This window comes from Eleutherodactylus coqui, chromosome 6 (assembly GCF_035609145.1).
Source record: "Eleutherodactylus coqui strain aEleCoq1 chromosome 6, aEleCoq1.hap1, whole genome shotgun sequence".
Lineage (NCBI taxonomy): Eukaryota > Metazoa > Chordata > Amphibia > Anura > Eleutherodactylidae > Eleutherodactylus > Eleutherodactylus coqui.
This window is the reverse complement of record NC_089842.1, coordinates 180,804,647-180,832,104: the sequence shown is the minus strand read 5'-3', so window position 1 is coordinate 180,832,104 and position 27,458 is coordinate 180,804,647. Positions and strand designations below refer to the sequence as shown.

The following is a 27,458-nucleotide window of genomic DNA, read 5'->3' as shown; positions in this document are numbered from 1 at the left end:
GGTCTGCAAATCATGTCGTATGAAGAACGGTTAAAGGATCTGGGAATGTCTAGCCTGCAAAAAAGAAGGCTGAGAGAAGACTTAATAGTTGTCTACAAATATCTGAAGGGCTGTCACAGTGCAGAGGGATCAGCCCTATTCTCATTTGCACAAGGAAAGACTAGAAGCAATGGGAGGAAACTGAAAGGGAGGAGACACAGATTAGAAATTAAAATAAACTTTCTGACAGTGAGGGTGACCAATGAGTGGGATAGGTTACCACAGGAGGTGGGGAGTTCTCCTTCAATGGAAGTCTTCAAATAAAGACTGGACAGACATCTGTCTGGGATGATTTAGTGATCCTGCACTGAGCAGGGGGTTGAACCCGATGACCCTAGAGGTCCCTTCCAACTCTATCATTTTATGATTCTAGGTGGCAGGAAGACTTGTAGTCTGGGTATATTACTACACTTTTTTTATTGATTGTGGGAGAATTATTTTGTCTTGTTAAGGAAGAAAAATGCTGCAATTGCTCTCTTACGCTCATATCATCAACATTAGGAAGTATAAGTTTAGAGGGGTTACTCCATGAGGATCAATGTACAGTAGTTCAATTTTCAGTACCTTGTTTTTAAATCATGCATCGTTCAGGAAATTCTGTCTCAATGCTTTTGGCCGCTTTCACAGGGGTGATTTTCTTGCAATGCAACAGTGCTACAAATTGTATGTATGTGAAGTCCATGCTTTCCAATGGGTTCCTTAACCCTTTCCAATCCAATTTGTATCCTGGTTTTCCTAGGGGGCTAACTCTTTTTTTGCTGTTATACAACGGCGCTATCTGCTGGCTAAAGCCAGTACTGCATGAGGTGACACGTTGGATAGGCTCCGACAGCACAGAGGCTGCCAATATACAGTAAGAGAACCCCAAGGGACGTCTTCCAACATTGGAGCTGTGCAGCTTTAAATCATAATGTCTTCAGACGTCAGACAGTGGATTGGAAAGGGTTAACATTAGCGATGTTTTGAAGGCTGCTACATTGCGAGGAAAAAAGTTGTGGTTTTCGTGCAGTGCGACACAACTTTTACAGTAGGAAATCCTACTGTAAAAATCTCTAAAATAGGCCCTAGCTTAAAAAAAAAACAAAAAACACAATCACCTAACAGCCTCTGTTCACTCTTCCCCGTTTGTTCTGCAGCTCCCTGACACTTGCTTGTAGTTTTCTGTCAGCGCTTCCTGGTCAGGGGCTCAAATTCCCCGCCTCTAGGAAGCACTGGCTGTGATTGGTTCTCGAGCGCCGCGGCTCAGCCATTCAAAGCCAGCATTCGATGAACCGATCACAGCCATTACCGGGTAGGGCTTATATTATAAGCCCCCTCTACCCACTGAAAATCCTGGCAAAAGAGCGCTACAAAGAAGTGCAACTTTGTAACAACACAAAATCGCGATATCGCCACGTGAAAATGCAGCAATATCGCACGCAACACAGATGCGATATCACTGCGATTTTCTCGGGGCGATATAGCGTCGCCTGTGCGAAAGAGGGCTTAGTATGGCAGCCCCACTTGTTGAAATTCCATTTCACATGGATATGTTCGCCTTCTGTATCTGATCCTGATGGGCAGGCATCCGCTTGTCTGTATTATTGTCAGAAGTGTGTATTATGAGTACAGTTGCAGTGAGGTGCCCTGCCTGCTCTAGTGCAGCTGTGTATCACAATGAACCGAGCATGTGCACTGCTAGAATGGGACATGCGTACTGCTGTCTGTATGAGATTGCAGGCACTGATCTCCAAAACTGTTGCTGACCACTAAATAAGTAATTTATATTCATGTTGCTGTCAGCCCCTTTGCTCTGCTTATTGTCATTGGAGGTCATGCTCATAAGCCCTCTGTCACCTGCTTGGTACAATGTAGGTTTATAAGGGGACTTTGAAGCATGCATTTCCTGCTGCATCAGCATATGACATGCAGTCTGCCACCACTATAGAGATTGCATGACCCAGTTCTACTATACACCCACAGGCCAAGGAATTACCTCAACTAACTTAGAAACTACTGAAGAAAGCAGAAAATAATATTGCCAACGTGTAATTCAATAGTATTAGGGATTCTAGAAAGTTCGCCAACTGCAGTTATTCATGGGTAAACTAGAAATGTGCTACCAATTGTTATTTCCTGAAATACATACAAAAAAACTGTTTAAAATAACCTTAGAGCAGCGAATAGAGCCCATAAAGATATGGCATCACTGCTACGCGGACAGCTGGTGGAATGGCACGACCTTCCACAAAACAAATTTGAATCAGCAAATCTTGAAATAAGTGACCAACTTCTCTTTGTTTAGGTTAAAATCAGTACATAAACACGTTTTGAGGTGCAGAACCTCTTTATCAGTAAAGCTGGGGTACAGGACAGTTAGACAAGGTTGCCAGGCTTGGCAGTCAATTTGCAGGGGATCACTGCACCACAACGAAAGACGTCCATAGGCTGGTAGGCTCCCATGCCTAGCTGTCCTGTACCCCAGCTATACTGATGAGGAGGTTCTGTACCTCAAAGCATGCAGAACTAGACTTCTGGCCACTAACCATGATCTAGTGCAACCACTCTCAGAGAGAGAATACATGGCAAATGTCAGTGGTAGCCTCCACATGCTGATTACAGCCTTCATATTATAGTGAAGTAAGCTCCCTTTTTTACTAATATATATGATTATACAAGATGAATAGCAATCAACAATGATCTGGGACTGCAGATCATAATTTTAAGCACCAAAGAGGCAAAGGGACCAAAAATATAAAAATCCACTTTAATAGTGTCAAAGCAGGGCAGTTCTGGGATTACAAAGCAGCCCTGGCATACAAACCCCAGCAGCCCACATTAATTATTGCCCTCCAGCAATATTACAGAAAAGCAGTGGCCTTCAATGCATGCTACGATTAATTTTGCTTAACTCCTTGTGCTGAAGGTATTATTGACTGTTGGCTAAATCCAATAGATCGGGACTGCTCAAACTTTTTCTAGTTGAAGCCCACCGGTCGGTATTAGTGTATCTTGACACCACCAAAAGCTAGGGGTTTGACAGGAGGAATGCCCCTGTCACACCCATAGCTCCCAATTGGCACAAGCTCCAAGGTTGTAGGAGCGTCTCCATTGCTTTTAGCCATCCCCGATGCCTTAGGGTGAGGGTTGTTTTTGCCTTTAGCCTTACATTAGCAGCTTTACTGTGGATAATGTACGGCTAAGAAGAAAAGAAACAGTCACCCTAAAACAGCACAACCGGCAAAAAGCAATGGAGAAGCTGCAGCTGTAACTCTCACCCGTGTCCACTGCGCCGCTTGTGTGGAATGGCTTCCAGACTGCCGGCGGATGAGCCCTCAGTCACTGCCGATGGCTCTGTATTGTGTCCCGCTTGGCGCCTGCCTGCTTTCTGCTCCCTGAGGTCCTGTCCCCGGCACCCATGTTCTGCCGATGTGCCGCCGCAGACTCTCCTGTTGCTCCTACTGCTGTGCTGCGGTTGTGCAGTGGAATCGCTGATGTCCTGCTGCAGAGTGTGGGTGGCCGTCCGGCTGTGGCAGTGTCTGCCGCCGCCCCTGTGCTCTCCCTGCAGAAGCTGAACATGACATCGGGGTGAGGGGGGGGGGGGGGTCCACCCTGGGGCGGCGTGCCTGCAGTCTACAAGACCTGGGGCGGCGTGCCTGCAGTCTACAAGACCTGGGGCGGCGTGCCTACAAGACCTGGGGACCACTGTATGCTGCAGTAAAGTCTTTCTTAGTGGGCTGCCAGGACCTGCAGCCCAGCCAGCTGTGCAGCCAATCAGGTACACAGGGCGTCACCCCCGTCAATCTTGCTGCCACCAGGACTTCCTGGTGGCGCCAAGATACACTAATACCCCACCCGTCTACGTAGAGAGCAGAGAGCCTGTGTTCGATTATCAGGAAGAGGTACTTGCAGGGTTGGGATTCAAAATTTTTACAGGTTTCCTACTTGACTGGTTAAAGTAGGAGAGTGAGATGTCCATGATGTAGTGCAGCGCAGAAAATTATCCCTAAACTAATAATCAAATAAAAGAATTACAATATTTCAAATATAATTTGTTGTATAGTAGAGGTTAATTACATAACTCCACTTCTAGAACCAAGCATATAACATAAATACAACCCTAGAACCAAGCTCAAAACAAATGCTACCCTAGAACCAAGCTCATAACATAAATACAGCATCAGAACTCAGTTCATAACATTAATACAGCCCCAGAACCAAGCTCATAGAATAAAGCCACAGCAAAACTCATAACATAAATACAGTCCCATAACGTATCTCAGTACATAAATACAATCCCAGAACCAAGCTCATTACGTACATACAGTCCCAGAACCAAGCTCATTACATAAATACAGGCCCAGAACCAAGCTCATAAAATAAAGCCACACCCGAACTTGTAACCTAAATACAGTCCCATAACGTATCTCAGTACATAAATACAGTCCCATAATGTATCTCAGTGCATAAATACAGGCACAGAACAAAGCTCATGAAATTAGTACAGCACCAAACCCATCTTAAGGATAAGGATTCAATTGATTAGTGGACTGCTATGTTTTAATGTGCAATTTACATGCACATCAAAGACACTATAGAAGTGATATAAAAGGCGGTTTTGACAATGCACTCTTAGGCCACATTCAGACATTTGTATGCGAGTTGCACCTGAAATTCTCAGGTGCAACTTGCATTGAACAGCACATGGCTGTATGCTGTCTGATACCCGTGGGCATATGGACCGTATGTCTAAATAGCCAGCCCAGCATTCCACAAATCAGCCTAGCAGTCCACTAATCGGCATTGGTGAGCTTATTAGTGGGTTACAGGCCACTATTCAGTTATTGACGAACCCATTGGAAGCACAGGAGGCAGCTGCTGTGGCCTTACAGATAGAAGAGAGGAGGCTGGAGAACTGAAGCAACGACGGCAGCCAGCAGGTGCAAATGGAGGAAGAGCAGCCTGCGGTGTGCCACAGTGGGATTGGGGAGGCAAAGGCAGCATTAAGCCACACTTGCACCTAGCATCATAATGCTGGCTCTCAGGGGGTAGGCAGGAGAAGTTGTGCTGCAGCACACCATGAGGGCTCGTTCACATGAGCGCTGTGGGCACGTAGTATAGCTGCGTGCAAAGATCGCACATATACTGCACTATAGATCCCGTGAACAGGTTAATTCCAGCTACTTGAATTAGCCCGTTCACGTGATACGAGGTGCGTGTTATTCAGCTCCTATAGGAGTTTATGGAAAGCACATACCAAAGATAGGTCAGGCTCTATCTTTTCTAGCAGCACAGAACTATCTTTGTTGCGTGAATTTAGCGCGTCTAACATTCCTTTATGTGAACGCTTCTATAGGAAACCATTGGTTCCTATAAAAGCACTTTCTGCGCGCCCACAGTGCTCGTGTGAACAAGCCCTTACTAGGAGCTTTTAGTAGCTGCACTATGCAGGCACAGAGATGGGCAGTTGGGCAGCCCACTGAGACACCAGGCAGTGTGGCCCACCAGTAATCTGCCAGTTTTGGTAGATTGCCAGTTCAGGCCTGTGTCACAACCATAAAAGAAAATTGAACAATGAATATATACCACAGACAATATAATGACTAGTTTACACAAACTTAGAGATGATCTTAAAGATATATTAGTAAATCAATTACTAATAAAATCAAATACTTGAATGCACTTGTATCAATAAAGTCCCAATCTAAAATTCTACAAAATGAAGAATTCTGCAATCCAAAATGACAGTTTTATTGAGTTGACAATCCAGACATTGCCCGGGTTGCATTTGGGAGTGCAGAGTTCTTACTTTAGTAAATCAATTACTGTAATTGCAAATCACATATTTTAAATGACGTAAACAATACAGTCTCATTGACACCACACAGATGCACCATTTCTAAATGGTACAACCACCATGTCTTCTTTTGCAAGATATGTTTATTCCTCTTTTCTGTGTTTCTGATAACCTCGACCATCTGAAAGGATGTGGCAAACTTATTTGTATGTTTTGCCACAAATGTTTGGCAACTGATGTGTCCCTACAGTTATCTATATCCCCTAAGGCTCTAAAATACAACTCAATTCACATTGTGTTTTACCTGTATAGGAGAGTGGGCAAGGACAAATACACAAGTACATCACACCCGTGGTCCTGCAGCTTGGTCTCTGTTAATATACGGTAATCATTCCAGTTGTATCACTGTGGGAAGGGTTGGACAGTGCAATAAACCGAAAGACCACAGACTACTTCATTAGCTAGGGACAAGAAGAGCACACAACTGCTAATAGCACTTCCTGGTCTGCACAGAAGAGAGAAAGGGTTCAAAATCCTATCCAAAACTTGATCAAGAAACCAATGAATATTTACGAACCTGGCTTGGCCAGGATGTGCTAAGATATCATAATTCCATGACAGGCAGGAAGTGGGAATACAAGATAACATACTTCCATAATGAGGTCAAAGTATCCAAATGAGGGAAGCCTGAATTGTATATTCAAATTTGTACATTTTTGGCCACTAAGTGGAACACGTTTGCTTGAACATGCAGTCTGGTCTGTCAGCATCTTGCTATAGAGGGGGAAGGGCTGAGCAGATTGATATATAGTTTTGTGGGAAACAATTCAGTATAACTTGTATTTTATTTATTTATATTAGGTTAGAGGTCCAGTGCACAGTCATATGCAGATAATTGCTATATATCCAGTTTCCCTGAAAATAAGACCTAACCAAAAAATAAGCCCTAGCATGATTTTTCAGAATTTTTGAAGTTGCGGAATGATTTTTGAGGATGCTTGAACTATAAGCCCTACTCTAAAATTAAGCCCTAATTACAGTTAATAGAAAAAGTAAATTTAAATAGTGTCCAGACAGCTATAAATGTAAAAAAGTAAAACATTTTTGAGCAAAAAGTAATATAAGACCCTGTCTTTTTTTCGAGGAAACGGGGTATCGATCTGCTCAGCCTCTCCTGCTTTATAAACAGGCTACCTGCAGTTTAGACAGCATGTTCATGCTTAGGCTGGGTTCACACTGGGCGTATTCCCGCTGGAAATCCCGCGGTTTGGCCGCAGCAAAAACCGCGAGACTTCTGCCGGGAGAACCGCCACGGAAAAACCCGCGGCGGCTTTGAAGCGGCCCGGCCGCTCGCTCTGCCGCTGCGGCCAGCGCTCCCATAGAGGAGAGCGCGGCCGCGGCAGAAATGAAAAAAATAGACTTACTGCAGCGGATTGGCCGTCCCGTGTGGACGAGATTTCTGAGAAATCTCGTCCACATGGCCGGCTAATCCTGAGATTAGTGGCCGCAGGCGGATTTGCCGCGGCGGAGCTTTGCGCGGAATTTCCGCGGCAAATCCGCCCTGTGTGAACCCAGCCTTACAGATTCACTTTAATTCTAAAAAAAACTTTATTTAAATGATTAATTTCATCCAGACACAGGGAAATAATCCATGTGGAATTTAGAGCATGCTGCAGATTTTCAGATCTGCACCATTCTCATTAGGTTGTGGAAATATTGCAGATTTTCACTACAAATGTCACCTTTTGCAATGGACACATTTTTAAAGGGGCACATTAATACCAAATACAGAATATCAATTTATATATTTTAATATCTATGCTATACACTTGCTGATTCTCTTCAGTGAGAACCAGTCCCCCCACCTCAATACTAAGTGAATTCAATGGGAACTGTGCCTACAATGCCAACCAGGGGCATTGCAATACAGATAGCACTATCTGCTTACAGCACCAGTCTGCACTGATAGCAGCCAAGCGAATAGCTGATCAGCGGTGATGCGGAGGATAGGTCATCAATAATAAAAGTCATTTAATTAACAGAAGCTACCTATAAACATACACAATGCTTGTTACTTGACATTCTGCTGTTCTTGTACTGGTGGCACATCACAATACATTCTACTAATGCTGTTTTTAACCATGTTGGTCTCCACAAGAGTGTGGAGATTAAACTTGATCACTTCTGGTGATGGGCATCTTGCTAGAAGGCCAACCTATATCCCAGAGGATCTTGTATGACTTATAAGTTTCCTGTTGCTTACTTAGCACTCTCCACAAGGAGAAACCCTTCCCGACCCACATCACAGGCCTCTCACCCAGCTAGCCAGAAACCTACTGCACACTGATGAGGAGGAAAAACCCCAAACAGCAGTCTGAACATGGTTATCATTTACTTTTGGAGAAGACTGGCACATTGACATGTAAGAAAGTGGTCTTCCAATAGGAAGAAGCATTGTACCATCTCATGTGCATATCAAATTTCCCCAAAGGAGCATTGCATGGTCTGTAAGTTTTCTCATGCCCACTTGATGCACTCCTACAAGGAGAGACAGTACCCTTCTAGACTTTAAAGGAGTTGGAAAGAGCAAAGTTTTAAAATCTCAAGCCAGCTGTCTGCCAAGATCAAAGCACTGTGGTGGGTAACCATGATTACATGGTTGCTCATTTACTTCAGTACACAGGCTTGCTCCAGGAAGGGATTATGCAGTTCTGACAACCCCTTTAGTTGCAAAATCTATGAGGAATCTAGAGGAAGGTATTGTTTTCCTTGATTTGCATAAAGCGTGTGGTCTCACAATGACAACCTCTTTCCATATGCACTGTTTTAGCATATGAACATCATAGAGAATGTTAAGGATTTTCTTCTGTGAGCCAGAATAAAGAGCTGCTATGATACTTGCAAGTTGGAGCCAGATGAGTTGGGTACTACTCTAATTGCATAGCAAATTACACAATATTACATCTGCAATGCCTTGGCTACATAACTATACTCCTTGTAAAATAAATAAATAAATCAAGCACCTAGAAGGAATTGTCGGAATTGAATTACACTTCACTTACTTATACCAATGTTACAAACATAGGATTACAATATCAGATCAATAGGATACTTTATGGCGGAAAACTGAACACTGTAAGGGAGGCTCTAGTACCCTGTTGTACCGCCTCTAGCTTGGATACACGATGTGATACAGGCAGGCATGGAGGCTTTAGTGCCCTGTTGTACTGCTTCTAGCTTGGATACAAGATGTGATACAGGCGGACATGGATGCATACAGCTTCCATAAGGTATCCTGTAGCACAACGCTCTGCATTGGCTGAAACTGAGCCTCTAGATCATGTTTGCTGTTGAAGTTGGCATTGCAGATGGTCCCATACATGTTCTATTGGTGAGAAATCTGGCAACCAAGCAGCTTGTGAAAGTGTGACAATGTTGTGGAGGCATTCCTGCAACACTCTTGTGTGTGCGGCCGAGCATTATCCTGCTGGAAAATGCCTCTTGGAAGCCACCATGAGAGGAACAAATGTGGCCACAGGAGGCCTACTCCACACAATGCTCTCTTAGAGCATTTTTATAGCCCACTTTTGGGCTTCAGGTGGCAGGACCGTTCATCTAATCACACCACGACTCTGATAATTTGCATATCTGCCCAAGATGTAACTGGATGCAGAATTTTGCAGCAAAATGACAACTTCTTCTAGGGGCTGGATTTTTTTGACACTGAATACTATGCATCAGCACATGTCTGCCTTACAATATAAGTCAGATGGCTCCCCTTCCCTTGAGGAAAATTTGTGTCACTGCCTTTAAGTATAATCTTTGGAGGATCTATCACAGGACTCCAGAACAACATTGTAAAGAATGTGGAGGGTTACAGATGATAAAAAGGCAGAATGTTTATTTTTTTTTTTTGGGGGGGGGGGGGGGGGGAATGAAATAGAAATGAAGCACCTTTTGGGAACGATTATTCTTTCTACTTTTTCGCCTGTACTGTGTAAACACCATATTCCTGAGTCTGTAACTATGTTCTATATAGCCAAACATTGCTGCATTAATCTTACCCGCTTTCAGCAATCTCAGCACATATTAAACTCTGCTGGTCTATGTGCATGTTTGTCAGCTGCTTGGATGTCGCGTATTAATTGTATAAGCCTCCATTCATAATGTTTGGTAATCTTGTGGCTGCCTTCCTGTGGTCCTTTCTGACTCATACATAGTGATAGTGTGTGCAATTTACTCATTCTTATTGACATGGTCTGTTGTGTTAATAAGGAAAACATTTTGTCAAAGTAAATAGAATTCCCTATGGTAGGTACCGGAAAAAGAGATAAATTGGAAACTATCTAGCAGAAAAAAAAACACTACCTGTAAGAACCAATCACAGAATAGCTTTTATTAAAAATTAGTTAAAAATGCAAAGAGTAAAAGTTACACTAACAAATAAATAAGTAAAATATCAAAAATTTGAAATGGCATTTTTTAAAATTAGCTTGGAAAAAACATTGTTATTTAATATTATTTAAACTGCAAAAAAGCTTAGCGTGTATTAAGCATTAACATGTAGTAAACCATGCAATAATAAGCGTTTGATATGAAATAGTTCAGAGAGTTCAATAGCTCAAATAATTCTAAACATTTGTTTAATGGGATTATAATATTAGTTATTTAGTTAATAGTAATAATTTAATATACAATACTGTATTTTCTTCCCTTTTCTTAAAGGATCGAATTTATGCTTAGACTTGCATCATAAAATTGGGTCTATATTAAGGACCTAGACTCACTCCATATGCTTCCTCAAGACAATGTATTTTCTATAGAACCAGTGCTTCTATCGCAGGAAAATGACTGGCTGACTTTGGCTTCTCCCAGTAAAACCAGCTTTTGGTCACAACTGCAAAAATCGCCTGGTGGCCACATTTTGACTTCTACAATTGGTTTCTCTGATGTGATAACCCTTTTTACGTGAGCATTTTCATTAAGTTATGAGTTACAGCTTTAAAGGCTATGCTCACCTTCACAGCAATTTCTAGAATTCCGCCAGTACACCTAAAACCATAAATGAAGCAATTTTTGTAAATAGTTTTGATTAAAAATATCAGCAGCTTCCAGATATGTGTGTCTTCATGGTAACAGACTACAACCTGTGTAGTCTGATCTTGCAGTCATACTCTCTTCTACCTGTCTCCTCTTTTTTGCTACAGTAGCTTGCATTTGATACATTAGCAAGAAGTAAAACACATGTAGAGGAGTGTGGCTGAACTGGTTATTCAAGCAATATATTAGTAGAGATGAAAAGAAGTATTGCTGCATTCATTATTAAAACAATATTAGTAGTCAAACTATGCATAAAGTTTAATACTATTACTAAAAATGTACAGATTACTGCCTGCAATGTACTCCCATTATTCCTATATGGGAGTACATTGCAGGCACCCTTACTGTATGGGGGCAAACTAAGGACACTTAATGTGTGGGGACATAAAAAGGAACGTATTACTGTATAGAGGCACTACTTCTGTATGGTGTCACAAAGAGTGTCCTAATTCTGTATGGGGGCACAATTGTTGAATGAGAGCACAAAAAAGGTACTAATATTGTATGGGGGCTTATACGGTGCACTAGTACTGTATGAGGCTACAAAGGGGGCACTAACGGTATTACTGTATGGGGGTACGATTACTCAATGGGGGACACAAAGAGCGGTAGTATTACTGTTGCGACCTAAAAAGAGCACTATTAATGTTTGGGGAACACTAACTTTGTACGCATGGGACTATATCTCAACAGCAAGAAAACAAAAGTCATGACCAAGGTAAGCAACGGTACAGTGAACATAAAAATGAACAATAAAGAAGTCGAGATGGTCCAAGATTTCATTTCCCTTGGATTCAAAATCGATTGCAACGGGCAATCTGGACCTGAGATCAAGAGGTGGATTACACTTGGTAGGTTTGCAATGCAAGGAATGGAAAAAATCTGGCACAAGGATATTAGTATTGCAACAAAAACCAGACTGGTCAATGCAATCGGCTTTCCCATAACGACATATGGTTGCGAAAGTTGGACGCTCAGGAAAACAGACAGAAGGAAAATTGATGCACTTGAACTATGGTGCTGGAGGAGAATGCTACGGATACCTTGGTCTGCCATGACAACGAACAAGGTAGTGTTAGATCGCGTCAAACCGAAAATATCACTAGAGGGCAAAATCATCAAACAGCGGCTATCTTTTTGGACACTTGATGTGTGCCAACTCACTGGAAACGGTACTGAAGCTTGGCAAAGTCAGTGGAAAGAGAAGATCACAACGACAAAGAACAAGATGGCTAGATACAATCAAGGCCACCACGAACATGTCATTCGCCAAACTTAAAGACGCGGTGAAAGACAGGAATGCATGGAGAACATTGAACCATAGAGTAGCCCAGATGCGACTGAATGGATAAAATCAAATAAATAACTTTGTGGGACACTAAAAGGAGATTTGTTACAGTCTGGGGCACTATGGAGGAGTGTTTGTGGAAAGGTGGGGATGTGTTAAAAAAGTGAAATATGCCTGCATAGATGAGCCTTGGCTCAAAGATGTCTGGTACTGATAGAGAAGAAATGTGAACAACTCAAGTCAGAGATGATATCACTTGTGAGTCACTGGTTTTAATTGCACTCTAATTAGTTATAAGGTCTGCAAATTAGATATAGATAAACCCTAGCAATTTCAATAGGACCCATCCAGGCTACAAGCTGAGGAGGCGAAAGTCTAAAGTTTGCCTTGGGTCCCATTGAACAGTAGTTACACCCCTGGAACAGCTAGTTTTCAAGTCCTTCATAAATATTCAAGAGGCATAACAAAGGAATGGTACAGTGCATAGTTATGAGAAAAGATGCCCCCCAGAATTCGTATTAGTTGCGGAATGCAGGTATTTACCAAAACAGACGTTAAATGCATTGGATTTATTTAAAGTGGTAAGATCTAAAAAAAAAATAAAGTTAGAACAATCTTTTAAAAGGATTTGAATAAACTCTGAAAATTTCACCTAAAAATCTTAAAGCAAAAAATATACGTATGTATATAAAATTATGCACGTATACACATCTTGAATTAAAATAAACTTAACTACGAAGACAAATATGATAATTATAGTTTTTCCCAAATATATTTTACTAACTTAAATAAAATCTACCCACATTATTTCATTGCTTTTGCAAACTATTATTGCTTTTATTGTTCAGATTTTTTTCCTTTATTTTTGGCTCTTCTGACATTTGCTAGCATAGTAAGCGCTCACTGATAAAGGTTGAAGGTTTTTTCCCTGTATTTTTTCTTTCCCAAACCCTTTTGTGTTTTTTTAAGACTGAGAATGAGCAAGGTCGTAGAACCTCCCTAGAAAAGTTCACTCGCAGTGTGGTAAGTTCTGGTGCAGTGATCACTTTTCCTGTTTTTGTGCACACTTAAAAGCTGTGAATTATAAAGTGAGTTTATATTGTTGCTTGCAGATTTGTGATGTTTTATGTTATGTTATTTCACATATATTGCTTTTATGTTGGACTGCTGTGCTAAATATGTTTGCTTACATAGGCCTGCATCTTTATGGACTTCAACTACATTGCCCGTCAGTGAGGCAGAGCCTTATATATTTAACTTGATAAAACACATTAAAGTCAATTGTGCACATCCCAAGAACCTGAGTGTATCATACAATTGTGGTATATTTCTGTACATTTACTACTTACACATTTAGGTATGCAGCAGCTGTAGATATTTCTTATGAATAAAGGGGCATATTTATCAAAAGTGTCTTGAAGAAAAGCTGGCTTTGTTGCTTGTAACAACCAAATCACAGAACAGCTTTTATTTTAGGACAGCATATTAAGAAATTAAATCTGAACTCTGATTAGTTGCTATGGGCAGCAGACACAGCTTTACTTTTAGACAGCTTTGGTAAAATGAGGGCCTAAGAGATATTTCTTGCCTTAAGGATGAAGCCCATTTGCGACTCAAAGACCAACTCATTTTTCATTGTCGCATTCCTAGAGCAATGATGTTTTAATTTTTCAGTCAACATAGCCATAAGAGGGCTTGTTTTTTGCAGGACAAGTTGTATTTTTTTTTTTTTAACATTTATACATTTTTTTAGGGAATTAGGGGGAAAAAAAATCATTATTTGTTTTAGGGGGTTTCATTTTTATGGTTTTCAGCATGAAAAATAAATAACGTGATAACATTATTTTCTAGGTCACCATAATTCCGGCGATATAAAGTTTATACAGTTTTTTTAACTTTTGCCATTTTTTCACACAAAAAACATTTTTCTTTTTTTAAAAATTTGCTTTTGTGTTGCTGCATTCCAAGAGCCATAACATTTTTATTTTTTCCATCGATGGAGCTTTATCAAAGCCGTTTTTTGCAGGATGAATGCTAGTCTTCAGTTATCCACTTTTTTGGAACATAAAATTTGATTGCTTTTATTACAATTTTTTCTAGAGGCAAGATTAACAAAATCAATTCTGGCATTTAAAAAAAAATGTAACAGCATTCACCATGCACTATAAATAACAAGTTAAATGAATTCTGAACACCAGTATGATTACATCAATACCAAATTTCTATAGCGTTAGAGTTTTTTTGTGACTTTTTCTCACTTAAAAAAAAGACTTTTAAAAGAAAAAAAATTTAAAAGCTAACGGTTCTATGTGAGTTTTTTTTCCAGGAAGTGTAGTACCATGTAATGGTACCATTTGTTGAATCATTCCATTCATTTTGATCTTTGATTTCAGTCTACTCCATTTTTGGCAAGTAGGTATTTTTGCCAGGTTTTTTTTCTTTCATGGTTTGCAGCGTGTGAGTTGTATAATGTCATAACTTTTTTCTCTCGGTTATTACAAAGTGAGAATACCAGATTTGTGATTTTTTTTTTCATAGTAAAGGGGGAAGAGCAGGATTTTGATGTTTTTGTAATTTTTAAACTTCTTTTTATATTTTAACTTTTTATTTTTGTCCCACTCGGGGTCTTGAAAGTCACCATCTTTTATCATTCTTATAATACACTGCTATACGTCAGAATAGCCATGTATTATAAAGCCCACGAAGCTCAGCCTGAGGGCTCTTACCCACTTGCAATAGGTTTTCTGACCAAGAGAAGGGGCGGGACTAGCGGGATCTGGCCACTAGCCCTGCCCCTCTCTCTTTGCTAGAAAAGAATCACTATGAGAATCCATCTAGCCCTGCCCCTTTCTAGCCCCACCCCCGCTCTCAGGGAAACCCTGGGAAAGCCCCCTATCTCTAGAAATATAGGGAGATATGTAAGAGATCACTTGCAGCTCCGCCCCCACTCTCTCCTCGCTATGGGGGATTCCAAGGCTGTTGCTCAATCTTTTCCCATTGATTTTAATAGGGCCCCGGCCTCATCGAAAACAATGGGCAATATTGCAGCTTTATTGTATTGCAGCGAGGCTTGAGTGAACACATCATAAATGAGAATGAAACCATCAAAAATCATTGGTTTCGTAATCCTGCGTAAATTACGTATTACAGGTAGAGATCTGAATAATGCCAGGCTCACACAGCCGTATATAGAATCCGCTTGTAGATGCCCACAGTGGATCCCACTGTGGAGCCTGGCCGTCGCCCTGCATATGGCCGCGTAATGTATTGCGTATAACCCGCAGCTCGTACACAATGTAGTTTTGTATGGGTTGTAGGTTTATCCATGGCCATGGAGCACAACGGGTTCTATGTGGTGTATATCCGCGGTAAACTAGAACATGCTGCATTCTGTTTTGTGCAAGTGGGTTACGTAATGCCGACCCGCTAATGTCAGTGGAATTGTGTAATCCAATGCATTTGATTGATCGACGTATTATCACAGATCAAACGCATGTGGAATTCGCAAGTTCTAGCCGGCCATGTGAGACCAGCCTAAGGTAGATCACTATCTTTTTATCACGGGCCGGAGACTGCTCAACGAAGTCACAGGTCACTGTCCCAGTCTCTCAGTTGCCTTTGGTAGCTGGGAGCAAGAAGATTTTAAATTTCCAGGGCTCCCTGGCTGCTGCACTTGTATCCGCCAGTTTGCTGATGGGAGCATGCGCCCAAGCTGGGGAAAGGTCCACGGATAAAAATCCCATTGGAAGACATTGTTGGAGGCCTTAGGTAAGTAATTTCACCTCCCCTCATGGATGAGATCCGTGATGTGAGGTGAAACTAATGTTTTTTACTTTTACATGTTTACCGTTATCCATTTGATAACTGCGACCACGTGACCAGGGACCACATACTGAGACCCCCTGTGAAATCTCCAGGCTCTTGGCTATGTTTGGTAGGTAGGAGCAGGGAGGTTTTAAAATTACCCCGGCAATCTGCCGCTTTTGCGCATGCGTCCGCCATTTTGGCGACACGCGCATGCACAGAAACTGGAGTAAGGTCCGTGGAGAAATGCAGGTATGCCTTAGGTATGTAATTTCATCTCTTTTTAAACTTTTTTTTTACCTTACATGATCGCCGTTATCCATTGGATAGGGGCAATCATGTGACCAGGAACCACATACCACGGCCCCTGGTAGTATGAGTAGCGGAGAACAGGGAGTTTTCAAATCTACTGGTCCAATCCCATCTTCTGCATATACGTCGCCACTTTTCCTTTTGTGCTCATGCACAGAAGACGGCAGCAAGTCCTGGAAGGACCAGATCGCCACGGGACATCAAGGAGGATGGAGGTGAGTAGTTTCAGCTCCCCTGATGGATCCGATGTAAGTATGGGGGGTTTACACACATATATTTATGAACTGAGTCTCTGATGCTGATGTAAACTAAGCCTGATAGTCAGGGACATAACTATAGGGGATGCGGTTGCACCCGGGCCCAGAAGCATTAGGGGGTCCATAAGGCCTCTCCTCTCCATATAGGGAGTCCAGTACTGTGAATAAAGCATTATAATTGGGAGCCCTGTTACAAGTTTTGCATTGGGGCCCAGGAGCTTCAAGTTACACCTCTGCTGATAGTGTTTCCATTATCAGTGACTTCCCTTGTGATATACTTCTATGAATACGCTTCTTATTTAGTGTTTTTCTGATAATAGATACATGAACAGATGTTTCTGCCGTTTTGTGGAGTCTTCTCTAGGTCTTTTACTATTATACTTGTGTTCTCTCTCACATCATTCAGAATTGCTCATGCTCTTGGAGTGGAGTGATGTTAACAGGACACCTCTGCATAGGCCCCATTCATACAGCAGTAATTGGGCCAGTATTGTGCAACAGTTTTTGAAAGCTAAAACCAGGAGTGGATCCAAAATACTGAAGACGCATAAGCAAATCTTTCCATTAGACATTTCTCCGTAGGCTCAATTCCTGGTTTTGGCTTCGAAATACGGATGCAAAAATACTGAGCAAATACTATCCTCCGAACAGGTCATTAGGGTGCTTTTAGATTGAACTATAATTGTTCTAACAAGCGAAAGTGAACAAAACTCATTCGGTTTAAACCCAACAACTGAACAATGAATCTTTCATTCGTTGTTCATTTTATGCCTGCATGAAAACCAGCATTGACTCATTCACTTATTGTTCAGTGTAAACTGCAATCGTTCAGTTGTTCTCATTCACTTATACAGCAAATGTGACAGACTGAAGGATTCTGAACGTGAACCACAGGCTGGTCACGACCTGCGTGAATTGGGTTTATGGATTTATATAATCTATACATACACAGTTGCAAAAAAAAGTAAGTGAACCCTTTGGAATTGCCTGGATTTCTGCATTGATCAATTTAAAAAACGTAGTCTGACCGTTATCGAAGTCACTATTATAGAGCAACACAATCAAACAAAATTAGCACACACAGTCACACTATTGCCTTTTATTGAGCACATTATGTAAAACATCCATACCACAGATACTAGGTATTCTAGCCCTGCACCACAGATATTAAGGTAAAACTACCATTAATACCCAAACCACCCTACATAATCTACATAATCATGTGTGATGTAACGTATGTGTAAAGTTGACAAAGTGAGTACAATTGTGGGGGGAGGATAGTGGGGGCGCAGCATTGCCTGGGCAGTAATATACTTGATACGCTGCCTTTACTAAGCCCTGCATATGCAAAGTGATCATAAAAATTAATAAAAATGTTAGGACAGTCATAAAAATAATAGATGTGTGGCTTTGGTAATGTAGCATTGCGCGCTTTCAAGATTTACAAAAAACTTCAAGATGTGCATGACACATTCTGCAAAACACCTAATACATTGACATAAATTCACATTATTATTTCAGGCACATGATAAATATCGATGTGCGATTCTAAGCTCAATGGAAGTTTGAAAAACGTTTCAGTACTTTACTCAACATGAAAACCAGTGGAGTGTCTGATTACTGTAGCCTTGAATTATGACCACACTGCCCTTGTCAACAGCATAAATAAATATTTCACAGTATCAAGGTCATTAATCACTTGCTTGTCCTTGTTATTGTGTCATTTGGACATGACATGGTGCAGAGAATAATCAGAATAAAGTATTAGAAAGTTTGCAGGTTTCTTCCTAGAAGACTATCCATTTATTGGAGAATATTTAAAGGCTCACAAGAAGATGCGGGACTTGTGAGAGATGGTAGAAAAACCCCTCTCTGAAGATGTTCACACTGCGGTTTGGGGTTCCTTTGGAGATTCTGTGACTTTTTACAGCACGAATATCATTCTACATTATTCCTTCAGGCAAAACCTTGACAGAGTTATGATTATTATGATCTTCCTACATGAATGAAGTCTATCAGGTGCCATTTGGAAGCACCATATGACAGATCCAGAATAGTGTTGTAGTCCATATTATAAGGGGAAGCCTTGACGCCGATGTGAACAGAGGCTTATGTAGTAACCATCAAAACTAATGTAACATTTATGTCTGGTTCCACAAACCATGAAGTTGATCCCAGTTCAAGTAAACTGTGATTAGCTATGGAACTAGGCTTAAGCAAAATGCATTACACCATCATTTTGTGATCTAAGTTTTGCAAATTTTGATCCAAGTTCAAATGATCTGCAACCAAAGGTTCAAGTTAGAAGAAATTTATTGCACACAGTGAGGGGTTACTGTAGGTTGGTAATTTTCCCAGCATTCATAACAATAGTAAAAACATGATCACTACCAACAGCAAATGTGACTTTAATTTCTCTACCCATGAAAAGCCTACCAAGTCATCAGCCTAGTCCGCTATTGTTGATTTCACCAGTTAAACTTCAGTTAACAAGTTTGATCCGCCAAAATTAGTAGATCAAATTCATCTGAGATTTGAAGCCTGATCACAGGCTAAACCATGTTCGTGCAATCTTTATCAGAGATCACCTTTTGGTGATCACTGATCAAAACATTGGTGCAAGTGACCCTTAGGGAATTTTAGTGTTCTTTATTGAACAACTTTAACTTGCACGTATTAATAGGATTCCATTTGTAAACTGCATGGAAAAACAAAAAAAATGTAAGAAAACAAAACATTACCTGTATGAGTCACAGGCTGTTTGGAATAAGTTTCTATGGACTGTCAAATCGGTTCTGCTATTAGAGCGAATATAACTGTGTATCTAGATTAAAGATTACATGTATAAAGAGTACTATTGGATGGATGTCTCTGGATTGGTTGTTAATCCCTAGTCATATTTTAGGGAGCATTACCACCTATGTGACCCATGTCCATGAGGAGAAAGGGATTTCCTGACCCCCGACCTTCCTGGTGAGGTAGCTGCCAGCTATCATATCCAGGTCGAGAATAAATAGAGTAGTGGCTGTTTATGCAACTCCCATAAGAGTGAATGGAGACAGCTATGCCCATGTGGAGGCTATCCCTTTAGTCATTCTCCATCTGGATGTGACAGGTGGCCTGATCTCTACATAGCTATATAGGTGCAAGTCCCAGAGCTGGAACCTCACCTATCACAGATTTATGGCACAATTTTTGGAGAGTCCAAGGTGCGAATACTATTACAATGCTCTACCATTGGTCAGACATTGGCTTATAGACAGCACTATAGAAAGTGTTTTCTTCCTTTTGGAGGAGATCTACTTTGCATACATGTATATAATATTATTGAAGATTAAGTATAAAATACATACTTACAATTTAATGATGAAAGATCTTCTTCAAAGAGTCTCTTAAAGGACATCTACTGGATGGGAATTCAGGAAAAAACATTTTAGTTCTATGACGTTAAACATGAATAAAAAGTTGTTTTTTTGCATAAGCAAGTCAAAGTTTTACTTTGGTCTGCATGAAACATATGTTATGCGGCAAACAGGATTGTTTTCGAAAAGTTGGTGCACAGCACAGTGGAAAGAACAGCTGTAACACAGTCAGTGGGGCTGAGGCTGCAAAGCTATGTAGCAAGCTCCACTGATCCTTGGACATAACAAGTCCACTTTAAAATGAGTTGCCCGAGTTAAGGAAACCCCCGTCAACAGGTTCCCCGTGCATTAAAATAAAAAAATTTAAAAAATCTGCAATTCCCTCTCTTTACTCCCTTGTTCACGCTATGCTGGCTCTGATCTCCCAGTGACATTACTTTGTATGCTAAGCCCATTTACAGACAAGCTATAGCAGCCAATGACGGCTCTCCGCTATCATGGCTGAGCACGGTCATTGGCTGCTACAGGTTTCAAGGATGTCACAGCTGCCTATAAGCAGACAGAAGAGACCGGAGCCAGCGGCCGAGGACAAACGGGGAGCGGAGAAAGGTGAGTAACTACTGATTTTTTTATTTGAATTTATGGAGCATGCGCTGACAGGAGTTTCTATAACTCGGACAACCCCTTAAGCTTCCCTAAGTGGTGACTGAGAACTGATAACTAGAGATGAGCGAGCGTACTCGGCCACGCCCCTTTTTCACCCGAGCGCCACAATTTTCGAGTACTTCCGTACTCGGGTGAAAAGATTCGGGGGGGCGCTGTGGGTGAGTGGGGGGTTGCAGCGGGGAGTGGGGGGGGGGAGGGAGAGAGAGGGCTCCCCCCTGTTCCCCGCTGCTACCCCCCGCTCCGCCATGCCTCCCCCCAAATCTTTTCACCCGAGTACGGAAGTACTCGAAAATCGCGGTGCTCGATCGAGTAATTACTCGAAACGAGTAGGTTCGCTCATCTCTACTGATAACATTCTTGCTGTTATCTCACACCTATTACTGTGCAGATTTTGAATTATCTGATATTTTATTAGATATGCTCTCTATACAGAGGGTACTTTTTTCATTAACTGTGTTTATTTGGTCTTGGTTTTGGTAGTCATCTTTAACCATAAAAGTACTCGAATGATATATACGGAGTAGTTACAATACAGAGTCTTCAATTTCCTGCTCTTTGTTTAAAGGTACTGTAAACTCTGTTAAGGCCGTTTGACACAGAAGGATTATCATTCAAAAACTCGTTCAAACAAGCGAAAATGAATGATAATCATTCAGTGTAAACACAGCGAACAATTGAATGACCAACTATAAATCGTTCACTTTTCGTTCATTTAGCGCAGGCATAAAAATCATCATTGCTTCATTCACTTAAAATCCCGATTGAACAGTCGTTCTGAGTCACTTTTGCAGCGAATGTGAACAACTGAATGATTCCTTATTTATACAGGCAGATACATCATTGACTTGTTCAAACAGGCTGCCCGAGTGAACACTGAAATAATTTGCTTGTTCAAACAAGAAATCTGCAGGTCTAAACAGACCCTTAGGTTCCGTTTGTATCTCCTTTCTAGCTATATTAGAGATATATATTGGGTGTGTTCCACAACCTGTATGTCCACAGTTCCCCATGCACCCATTGTACGCAATAAGAGTGTCCTTTTAAAAATGGTGTACCGTGGTCTAAATATTTTTTTCCAATGGGAGTTAATGGCAGATGTATGTCATTCTATGACTATGCAGAGGCATACATTGGACGCTTACATTAAAGCAACCCTTCGGTTTGGGGACAAAATGTTGTCTGAGAACCAGAAAGGGCAGGGGGTATAGTACCCAGAGTAGTTGTTGCTATCTCTCTGATCTAACGGTTCTGAGTCCTGTTTTTGACCATTTGAGAAGGCTGATACAATCTTCAAACTACCTAATCCCTACAGTGCATTAGTACGGTTAGACTCCCGATGCACTATAATTGTTCTGACTGGCTAGAGCTGCAATCAGCACTGGCCAATCAGAGAGCAGTGCACAGTGGGCGTTAAGTACTTAGAAAATTGCTGCAGCTATTGTAGACAGTTGAAACAGTGCCTAGATTTGATGGATCAGAATGGCGGCAGAGAAAAGCTGCAGGTTATATACACCGCCCCCTTCTATCCAGGGACAAAGTTTCGTCCTGAAGCCGGAGGGTGGCTTTAAAAACCTATATTGGGGGTTACGCTCTGTGTATACCTCCAACAATGAGATGAGCCTTTATAGGACTTTTGTGCCATGTGCTGTACATTGTTGCACAATTCATGCCGGTCACAAAAAAAAGGCGATATTTCTATAACACATATTGCACACACGTACTTATATGTACCATATTTTTCACTTTATAGGACCCACTGGGTGATAAGACACAGCCCCGTTCTAGAGGGGGAAAATAGGGAAAACGTATTTTGAACTCACCCAGGGAGAGCGCAGGGTTAGTGTAGTGCCTGGTGACGGAGTAGCAGAGGTCTGAAACAGCGGAGCTTCATGTCACAGCGGCTCTTGTTCAGCAGGAGGAAGGCAAAAAGCTGATTGGTGGAGGTGGGGGAAGCAGCAGCAGTTCCTGCCTGCACTCACCACCAATCTGCGGCACGTATGGGCGGCAGTGGGGAGGAAAGAGAACTGTAAGTGATCGCACATTTGTTTGCGCAATCGCGCTAACAAATGCCGATGGGACGAATTTCAGCACATTCGCAGCATCTTTTTCCCCCGCTTTGAGAGGGAGAAAAGCTCATCTTATAAAGCAAAAAATACAGTATATTTTAAACATCACATCTTAACATACTTCACTGGTCTCCTCTATTTGAAGTTTTTTGTTTTTTTTAAATGACTAAAAACTATAAGTGGAGGAGTTTATATAGCTGGTGCATTACCTCTTTTTGACCATCTCTAGGTTAGGGCAGAGTGCCTTCCAACATTGTATTGATCCAAGGGGTCAAAGAAAATAGCTCTGTATGACTGTGGAAGTAATCTCCACAAGATAGACTAATATGAAGAGGGATAAGGGGAGGAAAGATATTTATACTGAACAGGAAATATTTATACTTTCATACATGCTCAGTGACCCGGATGATGAAAAGACTTTGGCAGATGGCTTCAAAATGGCTACCCTTGGTTGCAGCTTCCTGTCTTCACTTACAGTAGTTAAACCAGCTCTAGAGCATATAAATTTGTTGTAACAAGGAACATTTCTGACTAATGTTTTGGCAGAAAGGGACTTTTAATGTTAAAGAATTCTTTCTTTGAACAATCCAACACAGTATCACTGACCTCTGCTGTGAAGGACCCAGTTCTGTAGTTCGTCCCCTCCAGGCTGTGTATTCTGCACTTGTTTTCAGGCCTCCAGGTCACTTGACCAGCACTCGGACAACGCTCTGTGTTCTGCAGGTAATTGGTAACGGTCATAAAGCAAAAAACTGATTTCTTGCCTATAGCAACCAATAACAAAGCAGCTTTCATTTTCAAAAGAACAATATGAAACGAAAGGGGAAATGTGGTATTACTTACGGTCATTTAAATGGACAATACATGGCTGGACCTGGTCTGTCACCGTGAGAGCCATTGCTTTAATTGTACTAAATCTGAGACAAAATTAATAAATTATATTATATATTGTTTGTTTTTGGGGTCTTTTTGCAGAATTTTGAAATTATTATCTGTGCAGTATAATACAGGAAGAATCTTGGCAATGTTTTGCAAAATATATCTTTAAACATTTCTCTGTATTTGCTTTGTTCTACAGGGGAAGTCTTTGACATCTAAACGCCTCACTGGCCTCATGCAATCCTCTTGACAACCCTGGACAGAAACGCTGTCACTCGGCACCTAACGCCCTCCAGAGAAGGAACGGTTTTAGGCAAGAAAATGGGTCACTGTGAAAGAAAAAAAATATTATGAAGAAATTGGAATTCGTCCTATCTAACTCAGATGTTCATTGTCCCTCAGTTGCATCAACGATTTTAGCTTGAGCAGCTTTCCAATGACCCTAAGTTGCCAAGTACTTTTCTTTTATTTTGTGTTTAGATTGATATTTGAGATCACACAATGCAGTAAAAGGAGGGTCTGAAAAGGAGGATGTTTTTAGACTAAATCAGCAATAACAGGAGACAAGACCGAGTTCGATACGAAACTGTCTATATGTATTCTCCTCGGCATCTCGCTGCAACTGATATTTTCACCACCAAGACAACTACCTTTACATCAGTTCAAGTTGAAAACAAAAGCCTGAAACTGCTTATTCTTAAAACATTACTGAGTCTGTTTCTCCTACGTCCTAGACTGCAGACATTTGACTTTATTTTATGTGTGTGTGTGTCCCTGTCAAAGAGACAATTGACAGCATTCGCTCTGCATAGTCTATCCTTCCAAGCGCATGATGCTGCTCCAAAGATAGCATTACAAGTCAAGGTTAAAACACAAGGTTGTTAAAAAAAACGTATATTGTCATGTTGGTTTATTTTTCTTTTATAATCTTTAATTTGATTTTTTGCCACTGCATGCATTTCAAGTAAAAACAGCACAATTGTTTACAGTATGTCACTTGCTCTTCCCTATAGCTCATCTGCGGTGACTGGACACAAGTTACATCGCTTGTAACATTTTTCTTTTGCAAAGTATCAAACTTTCTGAAGAATCATTCCAATGTTGTATCTCACAGTTCAGCGAATAATCAGCTGAGATATATTCAGTAGAGACAAATGGTAATCACTTTAGTTATACTCTAGTAAAGTGCAAAACATTTCCCACACTAGTTGGATATAAATTACAAAAAAACTTATAGTGTAACCTTAGAGAAAACAAAATACGAGACGCAATCGATTTGTCACTTGTAAGACCAAAGGGTTATTATAGGCCTCTTTGAACTGTTGCAATGTCATTATTAAATGCTGATGGCTTTGTGGGTTACTGTAGCATTCTGGGTTCCTTCAAAACAAAATCAAAAAAATCTTACAGTAGTAAAAATGATTTGAAAAGAAATAATATGGGCTTTAAAGTGCATTTTGTTCTTCTAGCTACTTTTATTGCCACTTTATTACAAGTTGTCAGTTTGGTGGTTCTTTGTGCATGAAAAAAAAAAAGTATTAGATGTATGGGTGGTCCATCATTCAGGGTTGAAGATTCTTTTTATCACTGACACATCACTGAATTGATAAGCTTTAGAAATAAGCAAGCATAGAATCACTGTTATGACTTTATGTGATGACTATAGCATATGCATCACTGGTGTAACTATAGGGGATGCGGTTGCACCCAGGCACAGGAGCCTTAGCGGGCCCATAATGCCTCTCATCTCCTAATAGGGAGCCCAGTACTATGAATAAAGTATTGTAGTTTGTGGCCTTGTTACAGGTTTTGCATTGGTGTCCAGAAGCTTTAGATTACGCCTCTGATATGCATCATTGCCATTTCTCAAAACTCTGACAGACCTCTATAAAGTCCCCAGTTTGGATCAGTTTGCAAACATTTTTATTGCAAACAGACGCTAGCGTGAACAAAGCCTGAGGGGAAATTCACACGTGCTGTCATTTTTATTGGCAAAAAAACAAGCAAAAAAATAATAATAATAATCTGTGGTGGAAATTTTCAGATTTGCACCCCATATTCCATTATGTATTATGCAATACATAATTTTTAAATTTTTTAAATTCATGTGCCTGTATTTGCAACTGGCTGCACATAAACAGCGCACTCACCCATTACAGGCATGCATTTTTCCATGGACTAGAAAAATATCACAGCACATCCTATTCTGGTCCAACTTATTGGACAACAGTCACTCATTAAAGTCAATGGTAGCTTAAAAAAAAAACAAAAAAACTGAGTACGGATGGACATCCAGTGCATTCTGGTTATTCAGTGATCATTGCGAAGCATTTCCAGTTAAAAAAAAAATTGGCTTCTTTAGTTTTTTTTGCACTTGAGAAAATAATGGATGACACAGACATAAAAAAACGGACATAAGTAGCACATATGGATGTCACACAGACATACATACACACATTAGGATCAGTCAGCTTTTCTTGCTCCAAAATCGGATACTCTCATGTGAGTAAGACCTTAGGATATGATTTATTTGTTTACATTTCAGAAATGCTCTTTAAAATCAGCATGTTACATCACGGTATCAACTATGCGAGTCACGAAATGATACAACATGGAGAAAAACGCGTGAAAACAAACATACCAATACTTCTATTTCTATAGTGTTTTTGTGAACTACAGGCACATTTGACTGTCTCCTTAAAGAGCCACTCAGATTCACACTAACAATATCACTATACCTGCAGAATACATAGTAACATACCTGGTGGTCTCCTATGCAATATTGCTGCTGCCGTTTGTCCTCTTCTTAGTCCCCTCTGCATTTGTGTAAAGAGAGCATTTGTCATCCTAAAAGTGTAAAAGTGACATAAATAAATCACTAATTTTGTGCAGTTTCGACTTGCAGCAAGCGGTATGGCCCACTGATTTTAGTCAAAAGGTGGTGTAAATGATACCAGAATTCGACTACAACTAATAGCTGGCGTAGATTTATTTTTAGGTGCACGGTTGGCCCAAGATGTGCTTAACCCCTTAAAGACCAGGGTGTTTTGGTCCTAAAGGACCAGATACTTTAGGGATTCTACCAATGTAGTGGTTTTTAGTGCCCTATTTTTTTTTCCTCCAGCCACCAAAATTATTTTTGTGTTTTTTTCTTCTGTGACATAAAGGGCTATTTTATTACGGTATATCTTTTTTCCCATTTTTGTAGTTTTATTGAAGATAAAAAGCTAAGAAAAACATCATTTTAGCATAAATATACCATGGTAATTTTAAAAGTAAACAACTATTAATTTTTAAAAAGTACAGGAATGGGTTCCTCATTGTGTCTCGGACATATATATATATATATATTATATACACACACATACATATATATATATATATATATATATATTTATTTTTATTTTTTTTGTATAGTTTGGGATTACAGGGTGCATATGGTGACTTTTCTGGTTGGCATCAGCGATGGGTCCTTAAAGGGTTAATATATTAAGATGCATGTGCTTCTTAATATAATTCCCAGAGAAGATGCAACTAATATATTAAGACCAGCATGTGAAACGCCGGTCTAATAAAATTCCTCCTTATATTTTCAGACTGTCGTATGCCAGAAAGCATCAAAGGAGCTTGTGTGATCTATAGCAGGGGTCCCCAACTCCAGTCCTCCGGGACCAGCATCAGGTCATGTTTTCAGGCACTGACAATAATTACATCACCTGTGCAATACTGCAATAGTGCAATACTGAGGAAATCCTGAAAACATGACCTGTTGGCGGTCCCTGAGAACTGGAGTTGGGGAACACTGATCTATAGGACCTTTCAAGCTGGAGATCAGTGGTGGTCTGAGATCCCAGACTTCACCAATGCGATCTTCCCATATGTATCTATGATACATCAGGTTCTAATCTT

The 27,458-nt window shown here is 40.6% G+C and overlaps 1 protein-coding gene across 1 annotated transcript in view; it reads left to right on the top strand.

The window, feature by feature from the left end:
• RGS6 (regulator of G protein signaling 6) overlaps positions 1-24,956 on the top strand; it is a 389,049-nt gene extending 364,093 nt beyond the window's left edge. The window contains exon 17 of the mRNA XM_066608377.1: positions 23,749-24,956. Within this exon, the coding sequence (XP_066464474.1) occupies positions 23,749-23,799 (51 nt within the window). The 3' untranslated portion in view covers positions 23,800-24,956. The remainder of the gene's footprint in view (positions 1-23,748) is intronic.
• Positions 24,957-27,458: the final 2,502 nt, after the last annotated feature.